Source organism: Brachyistius frenatus, unplaced genomic scaffold (genome assembly GCF_029030835.1).
Source record: "Brachyistius frenatus isolate BFR_SWC_R1_liver_20210118 unplaced genomic scaffold, ASM2903083v1 Contig_38, whole genome shotgun sequence".
NCBI classification, from domain to species: Eukaryota; Metazoa; Chordata; class Actinopteri; family Embiotocidae; genus Brachyistius; species Brachyistius frenatus.
The window spans coordinates 795,265-816,026 of record NW_027210637.1 but is presented as its reverse complement, the minus strand read 5'-3'; the positions used below and the strand labels follow the sequence as shown (position 1 = coordinate 816,026).

The window sequence follows — 20,762 nt, the reverse complement described above, 5'->3', positions numbered from 1 at the left end:
TCGCTCCCATTTGTCCGACACATAATCGGCAGAACAAAGCCCGCGGACCGATCTGCGGCTGTTCGAGCTTCCAGTCCTGGCAGCTCTCGCCTTCCTGGCCCGCAGGAACCTTCAGCGGCCTTCTGTCTCTGGAGCTTTCCTCCCCGTCCCACCCTCCCCTCCGAAGCCTCCAGGCTGTGCCCAGTCGTCTGTTCCAGGCTCGGCGGGACGATTTAGGGAGCTGCTGGCCAGCAAGGATGAATGAAGGGCTCCAGCATGGTGGGATGAACTCATTCTCTCATATTTACAACCGCAGAGGCAGTCTGTGACAGCTGCCTTCCCACAGGGCAACTCCTCTTAGTTAGGAGGAGGCGTCGGGAAATGTACGAAACTTCACTGAACTTTATATCGAGGGATGAGGGAGGTGCTACGGCGACACCGCGGCCCCCTCCGATCATCACGTCCGCTCTGCATCGCCTCAGTAGGAGCGGGGTTCATTTGAGCCGAAATAAAATAAAAAGGATGCACTTTAGAGGTCATTTCAGGGACGCAAAAACTCAAGACTTTGACCTTTTTTGGGGTTTTTGGCTGCGTAACAAGGCTTCTCAGTTCTTTGTGACAATAATGTTTTTTGCAGTGTCCTGCTTTTTAGCACCATCTGTCAGTGTGTCTCATCCAAAAAAAAAAAGGTTATCGAAGACGTTTTTTTTTTTTTAAAGCCAGAGCTCGCTGCACTGCTGCAGCAATCGTCGAGTCATCGGTTTTGAACCCCGTGACACCGCCGCAGACCCACACTGTGGTCATTTTGCGCTACGGGGCTGTAAATATCTCACTTATTGCACCTTTAAGAGGTGAGAAATCGAACATCTGATGCACAGCTGAGGGTGTGAATGGAGGCGGCTGTAATCCTTCCTGTGTTTATGTGCGCTTGCATATGCCAGTGTGTGTGTGTGTGTGTGTGTGTTTATGTGTGGGTGCATTCCATGTATGCAATCTACGTGGTAACTGACAGCTCCTAAACACTGCAGAGATATGTTTTTGTTTTTTTATTATGGAGATTCCTACACTCTCCTGGTACAAAACACAATATATATTTCATGGATCCGATAAAATCCTGAATATGACATTGTGCATCATTGAATTCCTACAAAACACAGTATAGTGCTTTATTTCTAGTAAAACATTAAAAAAACAAATTGTCAAAGGATTCCCAGTCTTTACTCTGGTGAATGTGGATGATGACATTTAAAAGAGCTACTTTGAGAAGTAAGAGGGTTCTGATGTTCCCCCAGTTAAGTCGCAGGGTGATTTGTCGAGCTCGCACGTTTGTGACACGACATCAACCGTCCGTGGGGAAGAAAAACGCTGAAAAACGGCAAATCAGCAACCTCCAAGCTGTCAAAGAGGGAAGTAGAAGCACAGTCACCCCTATTGTCTCCGTGTGTCTCCCCGAGGTTTCAATCCAAGCTGCTGTGCAACTTGCAGTGTGATGCGACGCTGGTTTCGGAGTATTTCGAGACGCTGTGCGTTTTTTTTACCAAATGGTAGATAAATGAAAGCTTTTTTTTTGCACCACGGATTTAATGAACATATGAGGGATTATCGGATAAAAAAAAAAAAAAAAAAAATCCAAGACTGCTCCCGCTGCGCACGAATGGAGCGCAGCGCAGTGATGCGCAACCGAGCGGAGCGGCAGGCAGGACCTCGATGAGTAAGTATTCAAAGTTACCTCGCTTGCTGAAAAACAGCACCTGAGTTTTTAAACACAGTTTTGTCACCACTGGCTGGAAACTAAGAGCAGAAAGCGCACATCAAATTTCTGGGGAACTCCTGTTTTCAATATAAACCTTAAAATGCCGTCGAGGCCACAGTTCAGAAATATTTCTGGAGTTTGATATGCGGCAGGCGCTGAGGCTGATGGAGCCGCATAACTCGGAAAGACTTGCTCACGAACGGTTAAAGCTTCGCTCCTGCTCCGTACACGTCACTGTGCTGCACAAAAGGAACAGTCTCACAAATCTTCAATCTGCCCCCTCGCGTTCTTTCGGCTCGTTGCTGAAAGCGTTTCAGCCATTTGTTCAAAAAAAAAAAAAAAAAAAAAAAAGGCCTGGGTTAGTTTAAACGTGAAGTGTTATTTCCTCCTGAATCGACATGTTAATCATCACTAAACAGTAAACAAGGTCCCATTGGAACATCTGAGATTCAGAAATACGTCCTCATAGGACCCTTCCTTATCTTTAAGCGATGAAAGCATCGTATTGAACAACAAATCGGGACTCGACACAACGCCGTGGTAGCGGGAACGAGACGCTAATGCAACTTCCCAGATTGCCCTTTGTCGCAGGGGGAAGGTAAATACAGACGCTTCCTGCACTGACTTCACAACAATAGGACATCGCAGCGTTTCCGTTGGTGCGTATCGCCGTTGAGCACTCCGCAGGGTACATTAGGATAATGGATTGGCTGCGCGATTACCATAAACGAATCAATCAATGCTCCACTGCGACGGAGAAAACGTGAGCCCCGCGCCGAGAAACGGCCTCGTGCGTTTCCCGCAGCAATCCGGCGCTGGAAGCTGGGATCGCAGCGCTCGCAGTGATTGATATCCTAATACAAACACACCTCTCGGAGGAACGCTCGGCTGATTGTTGAGCATTCACGGCTTCGCTCTGTGCGCGACAGCCGCCCAATCAGCGCCGGGGCTCCCGGATGAATGGCAGCTCGGAGTGGGGGGGTGGAAAGCGTCCGGTCGAGAACACGTGTAAATCTTAACGGGTATCTACGAGCCGGCTGCTTTGAATATTTTGCCGCTTGAAAGCTTCAGTGATAAACCGCGACGCGGAGAGGGAGGCTGGGGGTAAAGAGTCCCCCCCCCCCCCCTCCGCCGCCGACTAGATGTGGTCCCCCTCAGTGAACTAAATTAAACCGACTGCACGGTGGCCTCCGTCCGTGTCCGCGGGGCATCGTTTTCTGTGGAACGGAACACTGAACAGAATAAGGTGTCACTATCAATAGCTGCTTTAAAGCCGCACTGATCGATATTTTTATATCGACAGAGGGGGTGGTGGTGGGGGGGGGGGAATGACTGCATAACATAAAAAAAAAGGTGTTTCTAATAAGAGTCAAACCCACTGAGAATCAGGAGCTGACTTTGCAGTTCTCCGCAGCACCACGTGACATTTTAGCCCCTTTTAGCTCCTCGTTTTCATTTTTTACAGAATGTGCTTTTACGTTTTGGTTTAGTCTTCCTTCCGAGCTCTTGTTACCCACTGTACTATGGAAGGGAGCTGATTAACACAGTGGTGAATTTAGCAGTTTGAGACCCAGAGAGACATCTCCCCCCCCCCCCCCAGGAGCTGGTGGAGAGCAAAAACAGAGCTAATAAGGGAGTGAATACCGGAATTAAATTGACTGGGTGCCCAGAAACATGATCCAGAATGTTTGTTCTGCCGTGTGTCTGCTGGATGTTTGCATATCAACTTCATAAGGCATTTATATATCAAGGTTAAATACAATTTTGTTCGTGTGTATGTACTGGTGCCCTATTTTCAATGTTGCTAAGTTACTATTATTATTTTTATTCGTACATCATTAAGTAAAGTAACATTTGATTCCAGACATGAAGATACGTAACATTTTCGTTTAACAGAGGTGTAATTTTGTCACTTTTCTTATGTCGTTTTTTTTTTTTTTTCCTTCTCCACCCTGAAGAACTCTTCTAGTTTGAACTTTTATCTTCGTCGGGTTTCAGTGAAAAACTAATTATCTGCAGTGTCAGTGACGCACAGCCCTTAATTTGAAAAGGTGGGAGGGAAAGAAAGCAGCACCATCGTCCTTAGACCCATCACTGACTTAGAAAATGCCAAATCTATTTATAATGCAGCTTGTTTGAGAGCATGCAAATCTGCAGTATGTTCAAATCACGGGGCCGCACTCGTATCGACAACGATGGTGATTTTGGGCGCTAAAATGCAGAGCAGCAATTCTCATGCAGGACATCGAGCCTCTTCTTGCTCAACTAAACCCCACCGGCTGCTCACGATTGATATCAGGTAGCTGTTAGCAGGTCAGACAACAGGACACCGGAGTTGCTTGTTAAGGCCGGAGAAGAACAAACCTGCTGTCATTTCAAAACAGCAACAAACACTTTCCTATCAGCTCGCAGGAGTTCACTGTAAAACACTGGCATCATAAATGTTTTCGTACTCGCGGAGGAGATCGTACAGTTTTGGATTTATGCCCGACAGGCGCTCCCTCGTATGCTTCTATTTTATTACATCGTGTGGTTCTTTGACAAGTTTCTGCAACGCAATCAAACGTACAGTAAATTTTAAGGGGAGTATTTAACTGTGTTGTGACTCTTCAGCAGTGATGAATCAATAAAAGCTTTTTTGTTGTTGTTTTCTTTCTTTCTTTTTTTTTTTATCCTGGACATGAACGTGTTTTGCACACAGTTTAAAATACTTCAGAATAATGTCAATTAAATCTTTGAATGATACAAATGATTACAGCTGAACTAATAGGTTCACTTTTTATATTGGATTTCTGGGGCCTGAATCACACACACACACACAGGACAAGATAAATACCTGGTTAAACACACCATTGATATCCCCTTGTCAGGTTCGATGGCAAACATGTCAGCAAACACACTGTGGTTTCAGTGGTTTTGTGATTTTGGGCGACAATGGAGCTCAATGGCGCAGAGGAACAAGCTAAATCAGTGTTTGGATGCAACAACAACACATGTCGGCTGAATAGGTTCATGGTTGGTTTTGGTCTTTTCATTGGATTTAAAGACAAAGTGAAAAATAAAAAGATTTAAAGTAATTTTTTTGGGGGAAAAAAAAAAAAAGGGTTTTTATATTAGGGGGGAAAACGCCTCAGACGCTTTTATTTTGAAGCTCCAGAAGTACATCATAAAGGTGCTCCGTGCCGAAGTGCTCCTCCTCGTGGGCGTCACCTCAGACAGACACGAGTCAAGTGTTGGAAAAGGAAGCTGCATGAACCTTGAGCTCGGACACTCACCTGCAGAGCCAGCAGCTTCTCACTGGGCTTTATGTGTCGCTGTATCTCACACGCCACCGGCTGGATGACTTTGATGCCGTCTTCGTAGAACACGTAGAACATGTTGCCGATGCCGAGACCTGCGAGGAGAGCGACAACAGCCCCGTTTACATACCTGATGAGGCTGCGCGGAGGGAACATTCAGAACCAAAATAAGCCTACAACACGGTTATTATCTACGTTCAAAGCATCAAAACATTTAATCCTCCTCATCACAGTTCAGTAACCCTATTACAGGAATTCAATTAACTCAGTTTTAATGAACGCTATCGTGGAGCGGGAGCAGTTCCAGACGTACCTTCTTCTCGCCACAGAATGTTTGCCACTGCGAGGGAGGAAGCAGAGGAAAAAGCACGGTTGAAAAAGAAATGCAAGAATCAATAGAGTCCCTTTGTGAGAACTAACACCCAAACAATGATTCCTGTAGCGGCAAAAGAGGAAAGCAGACCACATGAAAGTTTTATGGAGACTGTCTCTCTGACACATCGTGCAACAAACAATCAATGGGAGCCCTGTGCTTGGGAATAATTTGATACCAAACACTGCAAAATGCAAGCAAGCCGACAACAAGTGCTGTAAAGCAGTTTATGTTTGTTTTTTTCGGACGCTGCAAAGCCTACGCGGCGAGAGAAAAAAAAATATATATATTTTTTAGACATCACATCCATCAATATGAGCTTCATGGGTAAGCTGCCTTAGACATCCGTGAGTAGTCCACAGGTTTTTTTAGGCTTCAGATGATTATCATAAGTCGTTAGGAGGGATTAATGTGCTCCGTCTTCAGTGGCAAACCCTGTTTTGGCTCCTATAACAAGTAATTTCTCATTAAATTCACTTAGAGGTGACTAATGACAAGAAATGTAGGATGAAAGTGCTTTAATGGGCGACCTAAACCACGGGACCGGCAGTCGGTCTTCAAAAGCAGCTGCTGGATACTCCGGGAGAAGAACATGCCATTATGAAAGACTAAAAGAGGTGACGTGATGAGAAGAAAATCCAGAGCCATTAGATAGTTACTTTCCATGCAAATATGGGAGCGAGTTCTTCTGCTCAATCAATAATATCCGCCAGCCCACAAGCAAAGCGGCGCTATGCTATCACACAGGCTTTTTAACTGTGACCTTCCCCCATTGTTCGTCTGTCTTCCCTCCGCTTCCATTCCATCTTCCATTTTCAGGCATTCTCAGTCTACAAACCAATCTCCAGCCCCAATTCACATCCGATTCTAATCTCGCCTCTATTGCGATGCTCATTCCCGCAGCCTCTTGCCCGAGTGGACAGATGCAGAGAAAGAAAAGGAGGGCGAGGAGACGAAGCCGACGAAGACACCGCTGTGCCGTTAGTCAGCCTTAATCTTTCAAAAGTGCTTTGTCGAGTGTTTCCTGTTCACTCTTGCATACCTTTCAGCTCATTAAAAGTTACACAAAAGGAGCGCGGGGGGGGGGGTGTCTATAGATAGATGAAATGGGTGGGAGGGGGTGGAGGAGCCAAGGACAAAAGGAAAAAAAACAATACAATATATTTGAGATCTGACCAAAAAAAAAAGTGGAAAATGGAAAAGAGGAGTTGAGATGAGATCTGGTGTGCTCCGGTCTTTTCCAATAGCCCACAGTATTGATGCTATTCATCACTTGGCAGAAAGACTGCGGCTGCTCCGCGCATACAAGGGGCCCATACATCAACTTCATCATCCATATAGCAAAACAAGCCGGCTGCCACTGTAGGCGGTGAGTTCACTCTTTTCTGGCCGTAATAACTGTGTTTCCAGCGGGCTCCGAAACATCGGCGACGCCGCCCTCAGCGGCCGAGTCTGGACTGCGCAGTTCCTTCCCCGCTAGCGAGGTTCCCTAAATTCAATTTGTTTACACGAGCGCATCGCCGGCGACGGTGGAGTCAAACAGCCCGTGGTGTTCACCGCAGTGGCGTGGCAGGAGAATGCGTAATATAGGTAAAGTCATTGGGTCACGGCGGATGCGAATGCAAAAAAAAACTGACCCCTTAAAGTGATGCTTTAATTATAAACACTACGCAAATACTTGTTTGTTTGTTTTTTTTTTCCTCCACAGGCTAAAAAAAAAAAAAGAAAAAAAAGCGTAAAGCCTGCTCTCCTTTAAAATGAAGAAGTGAGACAGGAAAGCCAGAGAATAAGGAAGGAAATAAATAAATAAAAATAAATCTCATTCTTTCTAATTTCCTTTTCTCCCCCCCCTCCCCCCATACGCATCGATAAAAATAAAAGCCCTTTTGAGTGCAGGGATTGATAACATGCAGAGCAGGTACACCACATATCTAAGCAATGCCAAAAAGACTTTAGATGCACCTGCCAACTCCCACTTAGAGTACACAGAGGCCTGGATCACGATGCCTTAGGACGCCTTCCTTTGGGTCTTAGTCAGAGCCTGTAAAGCTGAATATCAGCAGAAATGTGTCTGCATCAGTGGATCTCTCTCAAATGTTCCCGTTTTATTGTGTTTTTCATTTCTCCACTACTAACTCCAACCCTGCAACCTCAAATGATCTAATTTTTCCCCCCCAAAAAATGTTCTCTGTATTGATTTTCTCTAAAACTGTGTGACAGTTTTACATTTTTGTTTTTCTAATCACAATCAGATGGATTTTCTTTGTTTTTTTTCTTCAGTTTTTAAAAAAAAATTTTTTTTTAGAAAAGCATTTTGCCTTTCTTAATTTGCATCACACAACGAGCAACAGTGTCTTCGTGGACGTAGTGCAGCATTTTCTTTTTTAGACAAGTTAAGAACTCTATTCTCCATACTCTATAATCTAGAGCTATTTAATCCAAGAGATTGTTTGTATTTTTGTCTTTCCTTTTTCACTAGTCTGAAGGCATGACTCAACTGAAAATAGAGGATGTAACTTTCGTCCATGCAACTGTGAGAACAGAGGTCGGGTTGTTTGCTTCTGCTGCCAGGCCGCTGTCAATCAAATAAGAACATATTCTTCTCTTCTTACGCTGAGTGTCGTTCAAAAATGGTTGACACCCGCACAGATACCTTGACTTTAATACCGGTTCCCGAACAACTGTTTTTTTTTTTTTTTTTTCCAAGACCAAGTTTTTAAAGTATATTTTATCAAAAAGAAAATTACAATACAACTATTTAGTTTCCATGCAGTTTAGAAGGGGGAGAGTGTAACCCAAGTTATTTTCTGTGGATACAATCTCCTAAACGCTTTACAGGGAAGGTATTGCTGTATTCTACTGGCTCACTGACGCTGATGAGATTTACCCAGAAAAAAAATGATGCATTTAAAACAAAAAGGTACGAGTGTGGATGTAGCCTATATATCAGAATCTGGTGCCAAATGTCTGGACACTTTTTGATAGGAGGCAATTCGGTCAGTGTCGTGAAAGTATTGTTTCTAGTTTGGTGCCCAGCTTCAGTCTCTTGTTCTCAAAATTTCAAACGTTGATAAAGGTGATGATTCAGCAGGGCTGTTGACATTATTAACGTGTATTCATGTAGTTTGTCAGATGACTTTGTGACCACGAAACTACAAGTGAGCTGTGCTACTTCTAGATTTTGGTGGTGATGCAGTTTTTGCTCAATAGTGTCAATGATTTTGTTTTTGTTTGGAGAACAATCTTCATATCCTGAGCCTCATGAATTGCAAAGACACACGGTGGTATGAAAACTTAACAACCAGTCCTGTGAAATCAGAATTACAAAGGACCACGATGCCTTTGTGAGTTTTCAGGGGGGGGGGTCACAGAAAAGGTCGTGAAACGAAACTCCTCAGAAGCTAAAGTAGAACGACGGGTTTTTTCCTCGTGTGATTTGCAAAATTTTTAAAGTGAAGGTTTTTAAGGTTGAGGGAAAAGTCATGAAGGGTCTTTTTGAAACGCAGAGATATTTCGCGTCTAATTCAAGGTGGCATCGATGCTGTGGACCGGCCTGCCCGTCCCCCAGACCTGAATCCAATCCAGCACATCCGGGACACCGTGTCTCGTTCCGTCCGCCGACGCCGCGTCCACCGCAGACTGTCCAGGAGTGGACTGCTGCTTCGATCCAGGTCTGGGAGGAGATCCCTCAGGAGAACATCCGTGGTCTCATCAGGAGCATGCCCGGGCGTTGTAGGGAGTGATACGGGCACGTGGAGGCCACACACACTACTGAGCCTCATTCGGACTTGTCTTGAGGAATTTCCACAGAAGTTGGATCAGCCTGTGATCTGAGTTTTTTTTTCCACTTTTATTTTGAGTATGATTCTGAATCCAGACCTCCGTGGGATAATGATTTTGATACCCATTGATCATTCTGATGTTATTTTGTTCTCAACACATTCCACTATGTAATGAATAAAGATTTTCAACTGGAATGTTTCATTCATTGAGATCTAGGATGTGTTGTTCAAATGTTCCCTTTATTTTTTTGGAGCAGTGTATTTCAGCTTATATATTGAACCCAACCGTTTCTTCAGGCGCCAAATTCTTCAAATTTTTTAGCAGCATTTTTTTTTTATTTCATTCCCCCCCCCCCCGTTGCCTTTAGCAGCTCTACGCCGCATATATTTGCACTTGAAGATTGAGGGCTAACTTGAACAGCAGCTCCCCAGCAGTACTATTTAAAGACAGGTAGAGTGAGGAAGCTTTTGAAATAACAGGTCTGACTGCACTTGAATTCGAGCTGGGAGCCTGCGGAGGATGGAAGGCTGTATCATCTCTTTAGGAAGAAAAGTATTTAAAAGACTTAATCCTCAGAGAAAAATCCCTGAGGAAACCCCCACCCCCTACAAAAAAAAAAAAAAGAAAACATTCAAAACTTGAAAAAGAAAACTCTCGGGGAGTGTTTGTGCTTCATAGCCAACAAAGAGACATGCACAGATAAATATATGGCCACTTCATCATCAAACATTTCATGTTTCATGAATGTTGTATCTGATTTATAACGGCTTGGGAAGTCACAGTAACTAAATCTATCCGCCTTTAAGTCCTTTAAGTTCCACACACTTGCTTTAATCTAATGTAAAAGACACGATTAGAAGTGTTTAACTGGAAATCAATTTGAGGTCGCGTCGTTGCTCCGTCCCCTGCTCTACATGTTTTGCGCCGATTATCTATTCAGAAAGATCATTATTCTCATCGTTAGCGTCATCATTACTGAGCATTCAGTCTTCCGCAGAAAACCTCGCAAATATTCATGGGCTGCCACGTTGTAACTCGGGCTTAAAAGCATTTCAACTCTCCACCGGATTTACAATATTCATTCCGCAAAGCCGTCAGCATGAAACTCGGTCGACAGGCGGTGGGGCTGCTGACACTGGATAGCGTCACTGCCTGGTTAGAACTCCTTGTTGCTGACAGCGTGTCCAACGCTGTGTGAAAGCCTGCTGTGATGGGGAGGGACACCGCTGATGGAAACACGGACGCCGTACGGATCTGCTCTATTCAGAGGACGCGGAGGAGACGGCACGGCGGACAGCGAAGAATAAATCAGGCGAAGGCTTCGGCGCGGCGCGGCGGGTTCTCGTACGCGGCTCGAGTCGAGGGCCCCGGAGGCGTTTTTTTTCTTCTTTTTTTTTCCGGTCGGTCCACCGACACGGATTTCACCGATTCAGACCCTCCGAGTCCGCGTGAATCTGTGAAACCCGAGCGGCGCCGCGTTCGATTGGAACGAAAGACTGAGAACGGCTAACGGTCACAAAATGGCCGAGAAACGCCGTTGACAAGAGTGTGAAAAGGAGACGGCGGAGATTGTAGAAGACATCGCAGGGAAAACACATGAAGTGCGGAGCACAGCAGAGAGATGAAGTGGATTATTATCATGATTTGGTAACACTTTACAGGAAGGGTACATGAATTATCACGACTTCATGCATTAATTCATGCGTTGCTTTAATCATTAATACCTCATGAATGATCAGGAAGTAACACGAGTTCTAAGTCTTTCATTCATCATCTCCGGGCCGCAAACATGACAAACTCGTGAGTAACTAATGCCGAGTTAACGATGATGTCATGGCGTGCGGAGGTCCAAAACTTTTTTTTTTTTTTTTGCAAAGAATTCATCGTGATGATATTTAATAAATCGTAATCACCGATGACATTATTTAAACGCTTTAATTAATGGGTTGCTCATGCACGAGATCATGAGTGAAAGACTTTGAACTTCTTAACGATTTCATGAGGTGCTAATGCATGAAGCAATGCTGAATTAATGCATCCTTTCATAATAATTAATTCATCCTTAATTAAAGTGTTACCAATAACTTGGCCAAGAGGGAGCGAAGAGAGTTAAAGACGAATATTTCACTTTTGGAAGCTGAAGATCGATCCGCCATCAATGTGTCGTCATCACGGTGATCGATAACATTTCACGGGGGACATAAACTATGAAAGTCCGGTGGAGTTTTACATCTTCATTTGTACACGACCAAAATGTTTGCCTGGGATGTGAATATTTTATTTAGAAACATTTGCCCGCATGCTTCATCTTCATCCCGTTCGGACGCACAGGCGCATTTTAAAGTTGTCGTTTTTTTTGGGGAGCCTCGCTATAAAAACCGAACTCAAACGATCTCTGTTAGCTCACGATGGCCGTTGTTTTGTTTGTTTGTTTGTTTTTTGGGGGAGGGGAGGGGGGCGGAGCGGACGGTCGCTGCGGGAGTTATTAACAGGGAGACAACTTTTAATTTATTGGCGGCGCGATACGTTTTTCGACATGCCGGCATCCAACACGTTGCCTCTCGACTCCCAATTGAAACTCCAGAAGAAGCAATCAAAACAACAAGCTCGTCGTGCACATGGGGCACGGACGCGTCCGCGCTTGTTTTGCAACAGTCCGGTTCGCTTGATGTGCAAAATTTGAACGAGCGGCTCTGCGATGGAACAGATACCTGCTGCCTTCAGACGGCTGTAAAAGAGAAATTGTGGATTACAGAGCTGGTAAGAACCACTCATTAATCTTTCATCTGTTCGGTCTGGCATTTAATGCTGCAATCCAAATCACATCTTTGTTTTTGTCTGGTTTGGAAAACAGCCGATAAAAGAGGACAGATCAAACGAGAAGAAGAAGAAGGGGAGGGAGGGAGGGAGGGAGGGAGGGGGGTTCTGGTTTTAGGGAAGTTTAATTGAGTGTGCCTTCAACAAGTCAACAAAATTTATGAAATCTATTATGATGGAACACAAGTGCTCTGAGCAATTAACCTCTGCACTCCCTCCGCTGCCGCCGGGAGTCACGCAGACACCGAACCGGTTCGGTCGAGGTAATAACCTCAGTTCATTACAGGGAAATGGCACCAGTGTGACCAAGAAACCACGAGGAGAGGCACAAATATCTGAACGGGGGACAGAAATCGACGAACACGACCGGATCTGCGGCGGAAATCGTTTCGCCGCGAGTTCAACACAGAAGGAGGGTTTTTAAAAAAAAATGTACCCGTAACCGAGTCGGCGTCGGAAGTCACTCTGCGGACGACCGGCGTTTCAGCACTCAATCTTTCCTGCTGGTGTTTTTAAAAGGTCATACGTTAATTAATGGACCTTTACAGCGAGTCATGAAACATGGGGGAGCGAAAAAGTAGAGAAACGAAAGGTAGCAATAACAGTTGATGCTGGACTTAAGTGCAAAGCAGGAACGTCTTCAGACGTTTTGCTGGGCGGTTCAGTTGTCATATTACTGTAAATAAAATAGCATAGATGTAACTATGTCACGTGAGCAAAGAGGTATTCAGGAGATGCATGTTCCAAGTAAAGAGAGAATATTTTACTTCTCTGTAAACTAGGCCAGCGTAGTTTTACAGTACATTGCAACACACTTCTTTCCGAGTTGAACAAAACTTTCAGACTCGACATGTTAAATGGAGATTAAGTCCTTCCACCTGTGGAACAGCTGTTTCTTTGAAGTCAGATTTGCATAAAGAGCTCTTATTCGGCTGCCTCCCTCAGCTTTTTGTTTCTCTGCCTCTGTCACCCTCCTTTAAACTCTACACAACATCCAGTTAACAAAAGTATCATTTCAAAAAAAAAAAAAAAAAAGCTCAACACAAAGCGGGAAAGAATTTATTAAAAGTAAGCAAGTACACGCGCCGAGCTGGCGTAACATTTTACGTGACGTGGTCGTTAATTAACGAGCACTGAAAACTTCCACAAATATAAAAAAAAAAAAAAAAAAAAAGGTTCAGGGGTACGTTACACCCGCCGACCGCAGCCGAAATACCGCCGCCGCCGCCGCGATGTCTCCTTCATGCTAATTTATTTTTCTAATGAGAGACAATTAAGAATGAAATAGCCAAACAGTGAAAGCTTCAGTCTCGGGGCAACATTTATAAACGGTCCAGAAGTGCGGAGCGGCTCGAGCTACCTAATCACGACGAAGAGGTCATACAGAAATCAGTCGTGCACACCCAAGACAGAAAAAAAAAGTTCAAAATGGAGGAAAAACTTTGAAGTTCTTTCTCGACTCGAGAAACAATCAATAAGGCGACGATGTAATCACCCGACGAACGGGGGAGCATGTTAAGGCTGTAACGGACCCGTCGCTGTCCGTCTAATGTAATCTGTACGGGCGGGAGGGAGGGAGGGAGGGAGGGAGGGAGGGGGCGGTCGAGGCGGCCCGAGGACCTCGGCCCACGGCGTCCTCTGTACGTCACTGCAAAGTCCCCCGATTCGAAGGCAACGGAGCGCGGCGCCGTGTCAAGAGACGTATCAAAAGAGGAGAGGCTAAAGCCAACAGAAGCGACTCTTCGCTTCGAGCGGCTCGCAAGATCCTCTGATGCCGCAGAAATAATTGGCACATCGTCAGGGTGGGGTGGGGGGGGGGGGTGGGGGGGTGGGGGCAGATATTTATGCCAGTTTAGCGGCGGGCTGTCAGAGACGGATGGCGCTCTGCCGTCTGGTGACAGCCTCCGCTGAAGACATCTGAGAATAGCGACTGCTCAGGTTGGTGTTTTTTTTTGTTGTTGTTTTTTTTCTTTTCGCCCCGCAAACAACGCGGCGCCCGGGTAAATTTGAGAGAGAGAGAGAGAGAGAGAAGAAAATAAATAAAAATGCGGCGAGCCGGCGAGGAGGAGAAGGTTGTTTTTTTTCTTTCCCCCCTCGACCTTCGAGCTCCTTCCCGAGCTGAATTCGTCTGAAGGAGATGGCGCGACGCCTCGCTCCTCAAATCACGTTTCTCAGTTCACCCCCTGCTCAAATACCTTCATTCAACCCTTTCGACAACTGGCTTAGTTAGTGATTCAGCTCTCTCTCCCCCCACCCCTCCCTCACCCCCGTCTCTCTCTCTCTCTCTCCCCGCCTCTCGTTGCAACGAGGAGCCCGAGGCGGGTCGTAAACAATGATTGCGCAGAATGAGATGATTACTTTCCACGGAGTCAGATTTCCAACAAACATTTCCAAGTCTAATCACAACGTGTCGTTTTGAGTCTCTTGTCTGTTGCAGATCAATGCCATTAGATCAAGGGGCGGGCCGGCCGGCCGGCCGGCGCCACGGCGCGATCACAGTAACGAGCTCTCGGTTGAAAGCGTCCTGGATTCTGATACTGAAAGGCGAATGCCACCGCTTTTTAACAATGCCGCGTATCTCGTCCCTGAGCACAAACGCAATTAAGTCAGTGCTCGGAAACATGAAGCGCTCGCAGCTGAAGCGAGAGCGCCGACGACCGACGCTTGTGTATGTGTGGAGGGAAGTGTATACGTTTTTGTTTACCTTTTTTTTATATATATATACTGCGTCTGTTTTGATTAGCATATGTAAATGTTGTGCAGTTCGACGGTCCAAGTCTGAATCAGCGAAGGTCGCACGTTTTACAAAAGAATAAGACCCGCGAGGTCCGTTTGGCGGTTGTTTCCGAGCATTCAATTTAATCCAACGCAACCTTCCTCGGCAAACGGTGCCCGGTTACCATTCAATTAAACATCACGGCGGCGAGGGCAAGCACGGGACGGGCGTAGGCTTCACAGCGATGGACGGATACCGACGGCTCAACCGGGAAACTGTTTGTGTTGATAGTTTACGATGATATCAGCATGTTGCACAGCTGATGTGGCAAGCTCCGACGTGTCCGCCCCACAAACCGGAGGACTGTCGGCGTTCGTGATGTCGAGGAAGATACAAACCTTAAAAAAAAAAAAAATGTTTTGAATCCTTTTAGGCTTAAGTGTTGAGAAAACAACGGAAACAACAAATTCTTAAATGCGAAGGAAATATTTGAGGAGGGTTATTTGAGGACCGCTGAACGTAAAAGTTAAGATCTTTATCGATGACATGATTTCCGTCATATCTGTCCACGTCGTCTCTCCCTGAAACCAGGATGTCAAACCAGATGCTGCTCCACAGACGGGGTAATAAACCGGGCCGGTGGCTTTAGAGAAGCCTCACGACGTGACGCCATATGGGGCTTATCTGGATCCCCCGCTCTAGACGTACTCATTTAGGGTTTAAATGAAGAATCTGACATGACGGATTTATGTGATTTATGTGCCATAAGTGGGGTTCACAGATGTTCAAAAGATGACTTTTTGATTACATTTCCGCAGTCTCGTACGGCGAAAGGCTCACAGTTCAATAAATGAGACGCGGCACAGAGATAATTACGTACATGTTAATTTTGTTTTATGGATTTCATGTGTGACATTCAGTACCTACGTGCAGGTGCGCAGCTGGAATTGAAAACAGCGAGTAGTGACTGACGTACATGTAGAAACAGTGCAGCGCTGAAAGTTGGTGTCAAATTCGGATACTGTTCATTTTAAAATACCATGATTGACATGTTTGAGTGTACGTTCATATCTAGCATGACTCCTCAGAAGTGGACGCTGGATGACGGCAAATATGCCTTCAGGCACACGAGCCCGGGACTTTTAGTATTTTAGCATTTGTAGTAAGTTCAACAGCCACGTTTTGAAAAACAGCTGCAGCCAAGGGTCAAAGTTTGAAAACAAATTAAAAGAAGTTTTTCTTGCCACTTTGTGTTCTGAACTGCACCGAAGTACAAAAACCTTCTTTAAGGGTAAAATGCGAAAGAAGATACTCCCTAATAATTATCCTCGGTGTTGGCCAAAGACAATTTGACCTTTATCTGCGGCTTGGTAGATACCTTTTTTTTTAATTTGCCCACAAAGATTGCAGGCAAATATATATATTACAGTATGAACAATGCTGCTGACTTTGTAGCTTCAAGTCTACACTTTCAGGTTGGTAATAAGCGAGTGAGTTTGCTCGGTTTGATTTGTCGTTTGATCGGCTATTTCCTGATCTAAATCCTGACTTTGCCTTAATGGGAAATGATTGCATGATGCTCATGTAATTACCGAGCAGCACAGAGAAATGTGTCATATTTTGTTAAATGAGAAAAAGTATTTATAGAATCATTTGTTTGTTGCCTCTAAAGTACGGTTATAAAAAAACAAAAACAAAAGTAAGGTATCGTTTTCGCTGCTGAAGCTGAGTACAGTGTTGGCATCAAGAAATGTGGCTGACATGAGCATTACTCATCATTTATGTGAACACGACTTGTGGCAGCTTTCCTTATCTAGGACGAACACCGCGGTGTGTGTGTGTGTGTGTGTGTGTGTGTGTGTGTGTGTGTGTGTGTGTGTGTGTGTGTGTGTGTGTGTGTGACTCACACCTGCTCTCCATTTCTTTTTACAGTTACCGCGGGGAGAGGGAGGGAGTTCACACGCCGACCGCTCGGCTGGTGAAAAGCTCTTAGATAAAGGTTAGTGCCAGCTTTCACATACCAGTGAGACTGGCAGGGCGATGATGAAGATGAAGGTCAAGAAGAGGCCGACAGCCGCTGAGGCTCGGGTAGCAAGTGGAGACAAAGTTATAAAAAAAATAAAAATAAAAGATCTTTGGGAGTGAGACGGAGATGACGGGCTTGAACAGGTAAGATCCAGCCAACTCATTTAGCCGATAATGATGCTGGCTGACAGAAACGACGGGAACGGGGAAAAGAGTTCCCTGCTTCAGAAGAAAATACTTCAAAGCATACGAGGCGGAAATTAAAAACACCGGGCGACTTCGAGCCAAATCTTTTGGTCAAGCCGCCTTAACCAAGAAGTACGTACGGTACTTTTGAAGGAACCTTTACTTTGTATTCCATTGAGAGATATTAATGAACAGCTATCAGGTGACAATTTGAAATATTATGTTTTTGGAAAACAAAACAACTGGCCTTGTAATGAATTACTTGCATTCTGTTTTTCAATATTTGTTTTTCTTTTGTTTTATTTATTGTCCACTTGATTAGCAATTCAAAACATGATATGCCTTTCTCTTTGTGAAAATAGTTTTTGCGCGTGTAGTGGGATTCGTTCACGAAAAGGTTTGTTTTTATTTGACCGTTTGTTTGTTTGACTTAAGAAAAGACCATGTTAAAAAAAAAAAAAGATTTTATTCATTAAAGCTCTTAAATATTTAAAAGTGTGGAATGACTGTATTAACTGAAAGTGCAGTCCGACGGTATCCTTTGTTAGATTTTTTTTTAATTTTTTTTTTACAAACAACAATATTGTTTTCTGTTTTTATCGTTGCTCTGCATGCTCATAAAGGATCTCCGCTCTTACAGTCTGTTTTAGGGTGAATTTTAAAATAAGTCTCTTGGCTAACTCTGATTGACTTAATGTGCACCGTCCCCGCTGAATAAACGAATAAAGAAGCTGCCTAACGAATGGATTTATACATTTATAGAAAAGTTTAAAGTAAACAAAACAAAAAAACATCTACGTTCGGTACGAAGAAAACATTCCACAGAGTGTCTCGCCGCGAGATTCACCGAATATCTCAACGTGTCGGGTGAAAGCAGCGACCGAGTGCCAGCACCCCGAACAGCTCCGCGTGCTCTAAACATTCCTTCCAAGATCCTCAGTTTGCACTCAGCATAATGAACCCAGTGCAAAATCCCTGGTTCATTTGAGGTTTTTGTTTGTTTGTTAGAAGAACAGCTGCTCGATAAAACATTTCAGTATCCACACAGACAATAGCTCGGGGTCCAAAAAAAAAAAAAAGCAGCTGCGGCGTGCACCGACGCGCGTCGCGCCTTGATTAGGTTTGCCGTGTTAAACATCACAACGCAGGCGAGCGCGCTCAGACTCCGCCAGTCGTTCTGATCTGGCCTTTTAAACACCGACGTGACGACAACAGACGGCAGCTTCCCTTGAAAATATCACCCGGCCCGCCCCGTTGTCGGCGGAGCCCGATAGGAACGCCTCGCCTCGCCCGCGAGCGGCTGAATCAAACACCGAGATAGTCGCAAACGACGGCCGGAGGGTCAAAAACGCAAACCCGCGGCTCCCTCGCAGACGGAGCGACTTTTGTACTCGTTTGTTTCGGCGTCTCGGACGAGCAGCTGCGCGGCCATTTAAAAAAAAAAGAAAAAAGAAAGAAAGAAAAAAGACTGACTTCTTTAAAGTCGTCAAACATAAAACGATCCGTTCTCTCGCGTCTGAAAACTTAAAACTTAACTTGTTTCTTTCTGCGCCGGACATCTGGAGTTCGTTCGATCTGTTGTTTCCCCTCGAAGGCGTCGATGAGTAGACGCGAAGTCATTTCGCACAAACAACTGGTGAACGATCCGTTGAAATGTTGAGAGATTTCGACACTTCCCGGGGTTTTTCTTTCAAGCCGGAAAGCCTTTAAGTTTTGTGAGTGGACCCAATTTTGTTTAATGTACTTTTTCATCACACACACACAGCGTTGTTAGCCGTAAAGCACTTTGTGATGGAGCTGCGTTTAAAAGCACTTTCAGAATAAATTTTGACTTGACATAACCTTTTGTGACCATTAAACTAATTACACTTGTAACGCCGAACCGCCCGAACGGTCGGTCCTCTCTCTCTCTCTCTCTCTCTCTCTTTATTTCAGACCTCTGGTGATTTTCTATGTGAAGAAGTCCAGGCTGTTCCTACGCAGCTGAATACATTGAATTGTGTCTGGCTTTAATTGTGCTGACCTATCTATGTACGGCTGGAGGAATTAACAAGACTCTTATCTTTGTTATTTTTTTTTTTTTAAGTTATAAGATCTGCGTAACTACTAAAGGCAGGCGAGGGAAATCAATCTGAAATAACTTAAAAACAAAAGGTACGAGCGCGGCTGCAGAGGTGAGTTATACGAGAGTCGACGCCAATTAGAGACTTCTTTTCAGCTGTAAAAGACGCCGGGGTGTCGGCTCTTTGATTTGAGAGACGATGAGCAGATCTCCAGAGAAATCCCCCCCACCCCCGCAAAAAAAAAAAAAAATCAAAAAAAAAATCATGGTGATCAAAACCAGTCAAAAAAAAAAAAAAACCCACCAAAAACAAGAATATTATTAAACATGGAACGGTCGGGGAAATCATGGCAGCATATGCTTCCCAAAGTCAACTGCGGGGAGACAAAAGAGAAGAGAAGACTTCAAAACTGATTCAACCGTTGACGAAGAAACACGGGTGTTCGAAAAACACTGTTTAACAGGTGATCAACCACCTTTTGAAGTTTGCATGAGCCGGTTCCATTGTTTTGATGATCTCACAGTTTGTAGTCATGAAGGAGATTTTTGACATCTTGAAACCGCTCTAATTGCATTTGTAATAGTTGAACAGTCTGACGGTTCTCTTGTCTGTCTGTGTTTTCCCGGAGCCGGGCTCTGAATGAAGAGCAGTTTTAAAAGGATAAATCTATTACTATATTACTATACTACCTCCGATTTACTTTTATTATCCGCAAATTCCATTAAAAGACCAAAACTTGCACTGATTTGATTCTACTAACGAGTTTTTTTTCTTTCTGTGCTTTTAAAGGCTGCAGTTTATTCCTCCGAATTACATCGTATTTGAAAACCTAATAAAACACAATATTGAACCATAATGTTGTAGTACACAAAATGTTCCTTTTTTTTTTTTTTTTTTTTTTTTTTTAAACCACTGTGACATAAACAAAAAATAAATCCGACATACCCCATCCTGCTGCTGTAGATACAGCAAAAAAACAAAACAAAACAAAGTACACCTGTGTTTACAAAATAAAAAAAATGGGTTTGGGACTGAGATGGTTTTAGAGCTGAAACAAATAGGTGATTTGTTGACAGTAAAAATACATAATGACGCCGGCCCTATTCGTGAAGAGATTTTGGGAATACGGTGACGATATTTTGAAATAAATACATCCACCCATTCGTAGTCTATCCCCACTCCTGTCCTGAAACAGGTTTCCCCAGGAGGCTCGAGCCAATCCCGGCCGACGGCCCGTCACGGGGCCGACGCAGAAAGACAATTCATTGTCTCTTGCACACACCTACGACCAATATAGAATCACCAATTAACCTAACCTGCTCGTCTTTAGCCTGCGAGAGAAAGCACTGGGAGTAAATTCAGGCAGGCGGAGAGGCTCTGGCCGCACAGCAGGGTCGAAATAGACAGATAAATGCACTTAAATCAATGTAATCTAATTTATTTAACACACAATAACCAACCAGCAAAGATTTTCCAATACTCTAACCGTTCCGCACTAAATGTCAGGGTGTATATCTTTTCGGCGCAGAGGTTCAGCAAGGTTGAGGGCTGCAGGCGTTGTGAGCCGACACCCAGAATCAGCTTCAGGCTCACACAGGCGGCCACTTCAGGGAAAATAAGATAAGTCAGCTTCTGGTAGTTCTCTTAACTACTATCTTATCATAGACGACAACCGCACAGGAAAGCCGGTACAAGTATGCAGTCCGTCGGTTGATTCAGGCCAGACAACATACACGTGTAGTCATTTTAGGTTTTTTTCCCCCTCTCT

The 20,762-nt window shown here is 44.5% G+C and overlaps 1 protein-coding gene across 5 annotated transcripts in view; it reads right to left on the bottom strand.

Annotated features, from left to right (window-relative positions):
* Positions 1–20,762, bottom strand: part of fstl5 (follistatin-like 5) — a 170,362-nt gene that overhangs the window by 16,640 nt on the left and 132,960 nt on the right. For all 5 annotated transcript variants that reach the window (XM_069701742.1, XM_069701745.1, XM_069701743.1 and 2 more), the window contains 2 exons: positions 5,345–5,371; positions 5,008–5,126 (listed from right to left, as the gene is read on the bottom strand). In XM_069701742.1, the coding sequence (XP_069557843.1) occupies positions 5,008–5,126; positions 5,345–5,371 (146 nt within the window). The remainder of the gene's footprint in view (positions 1–5,007; positions 5,127–5,344; positions 5,372–20,762) is intronic.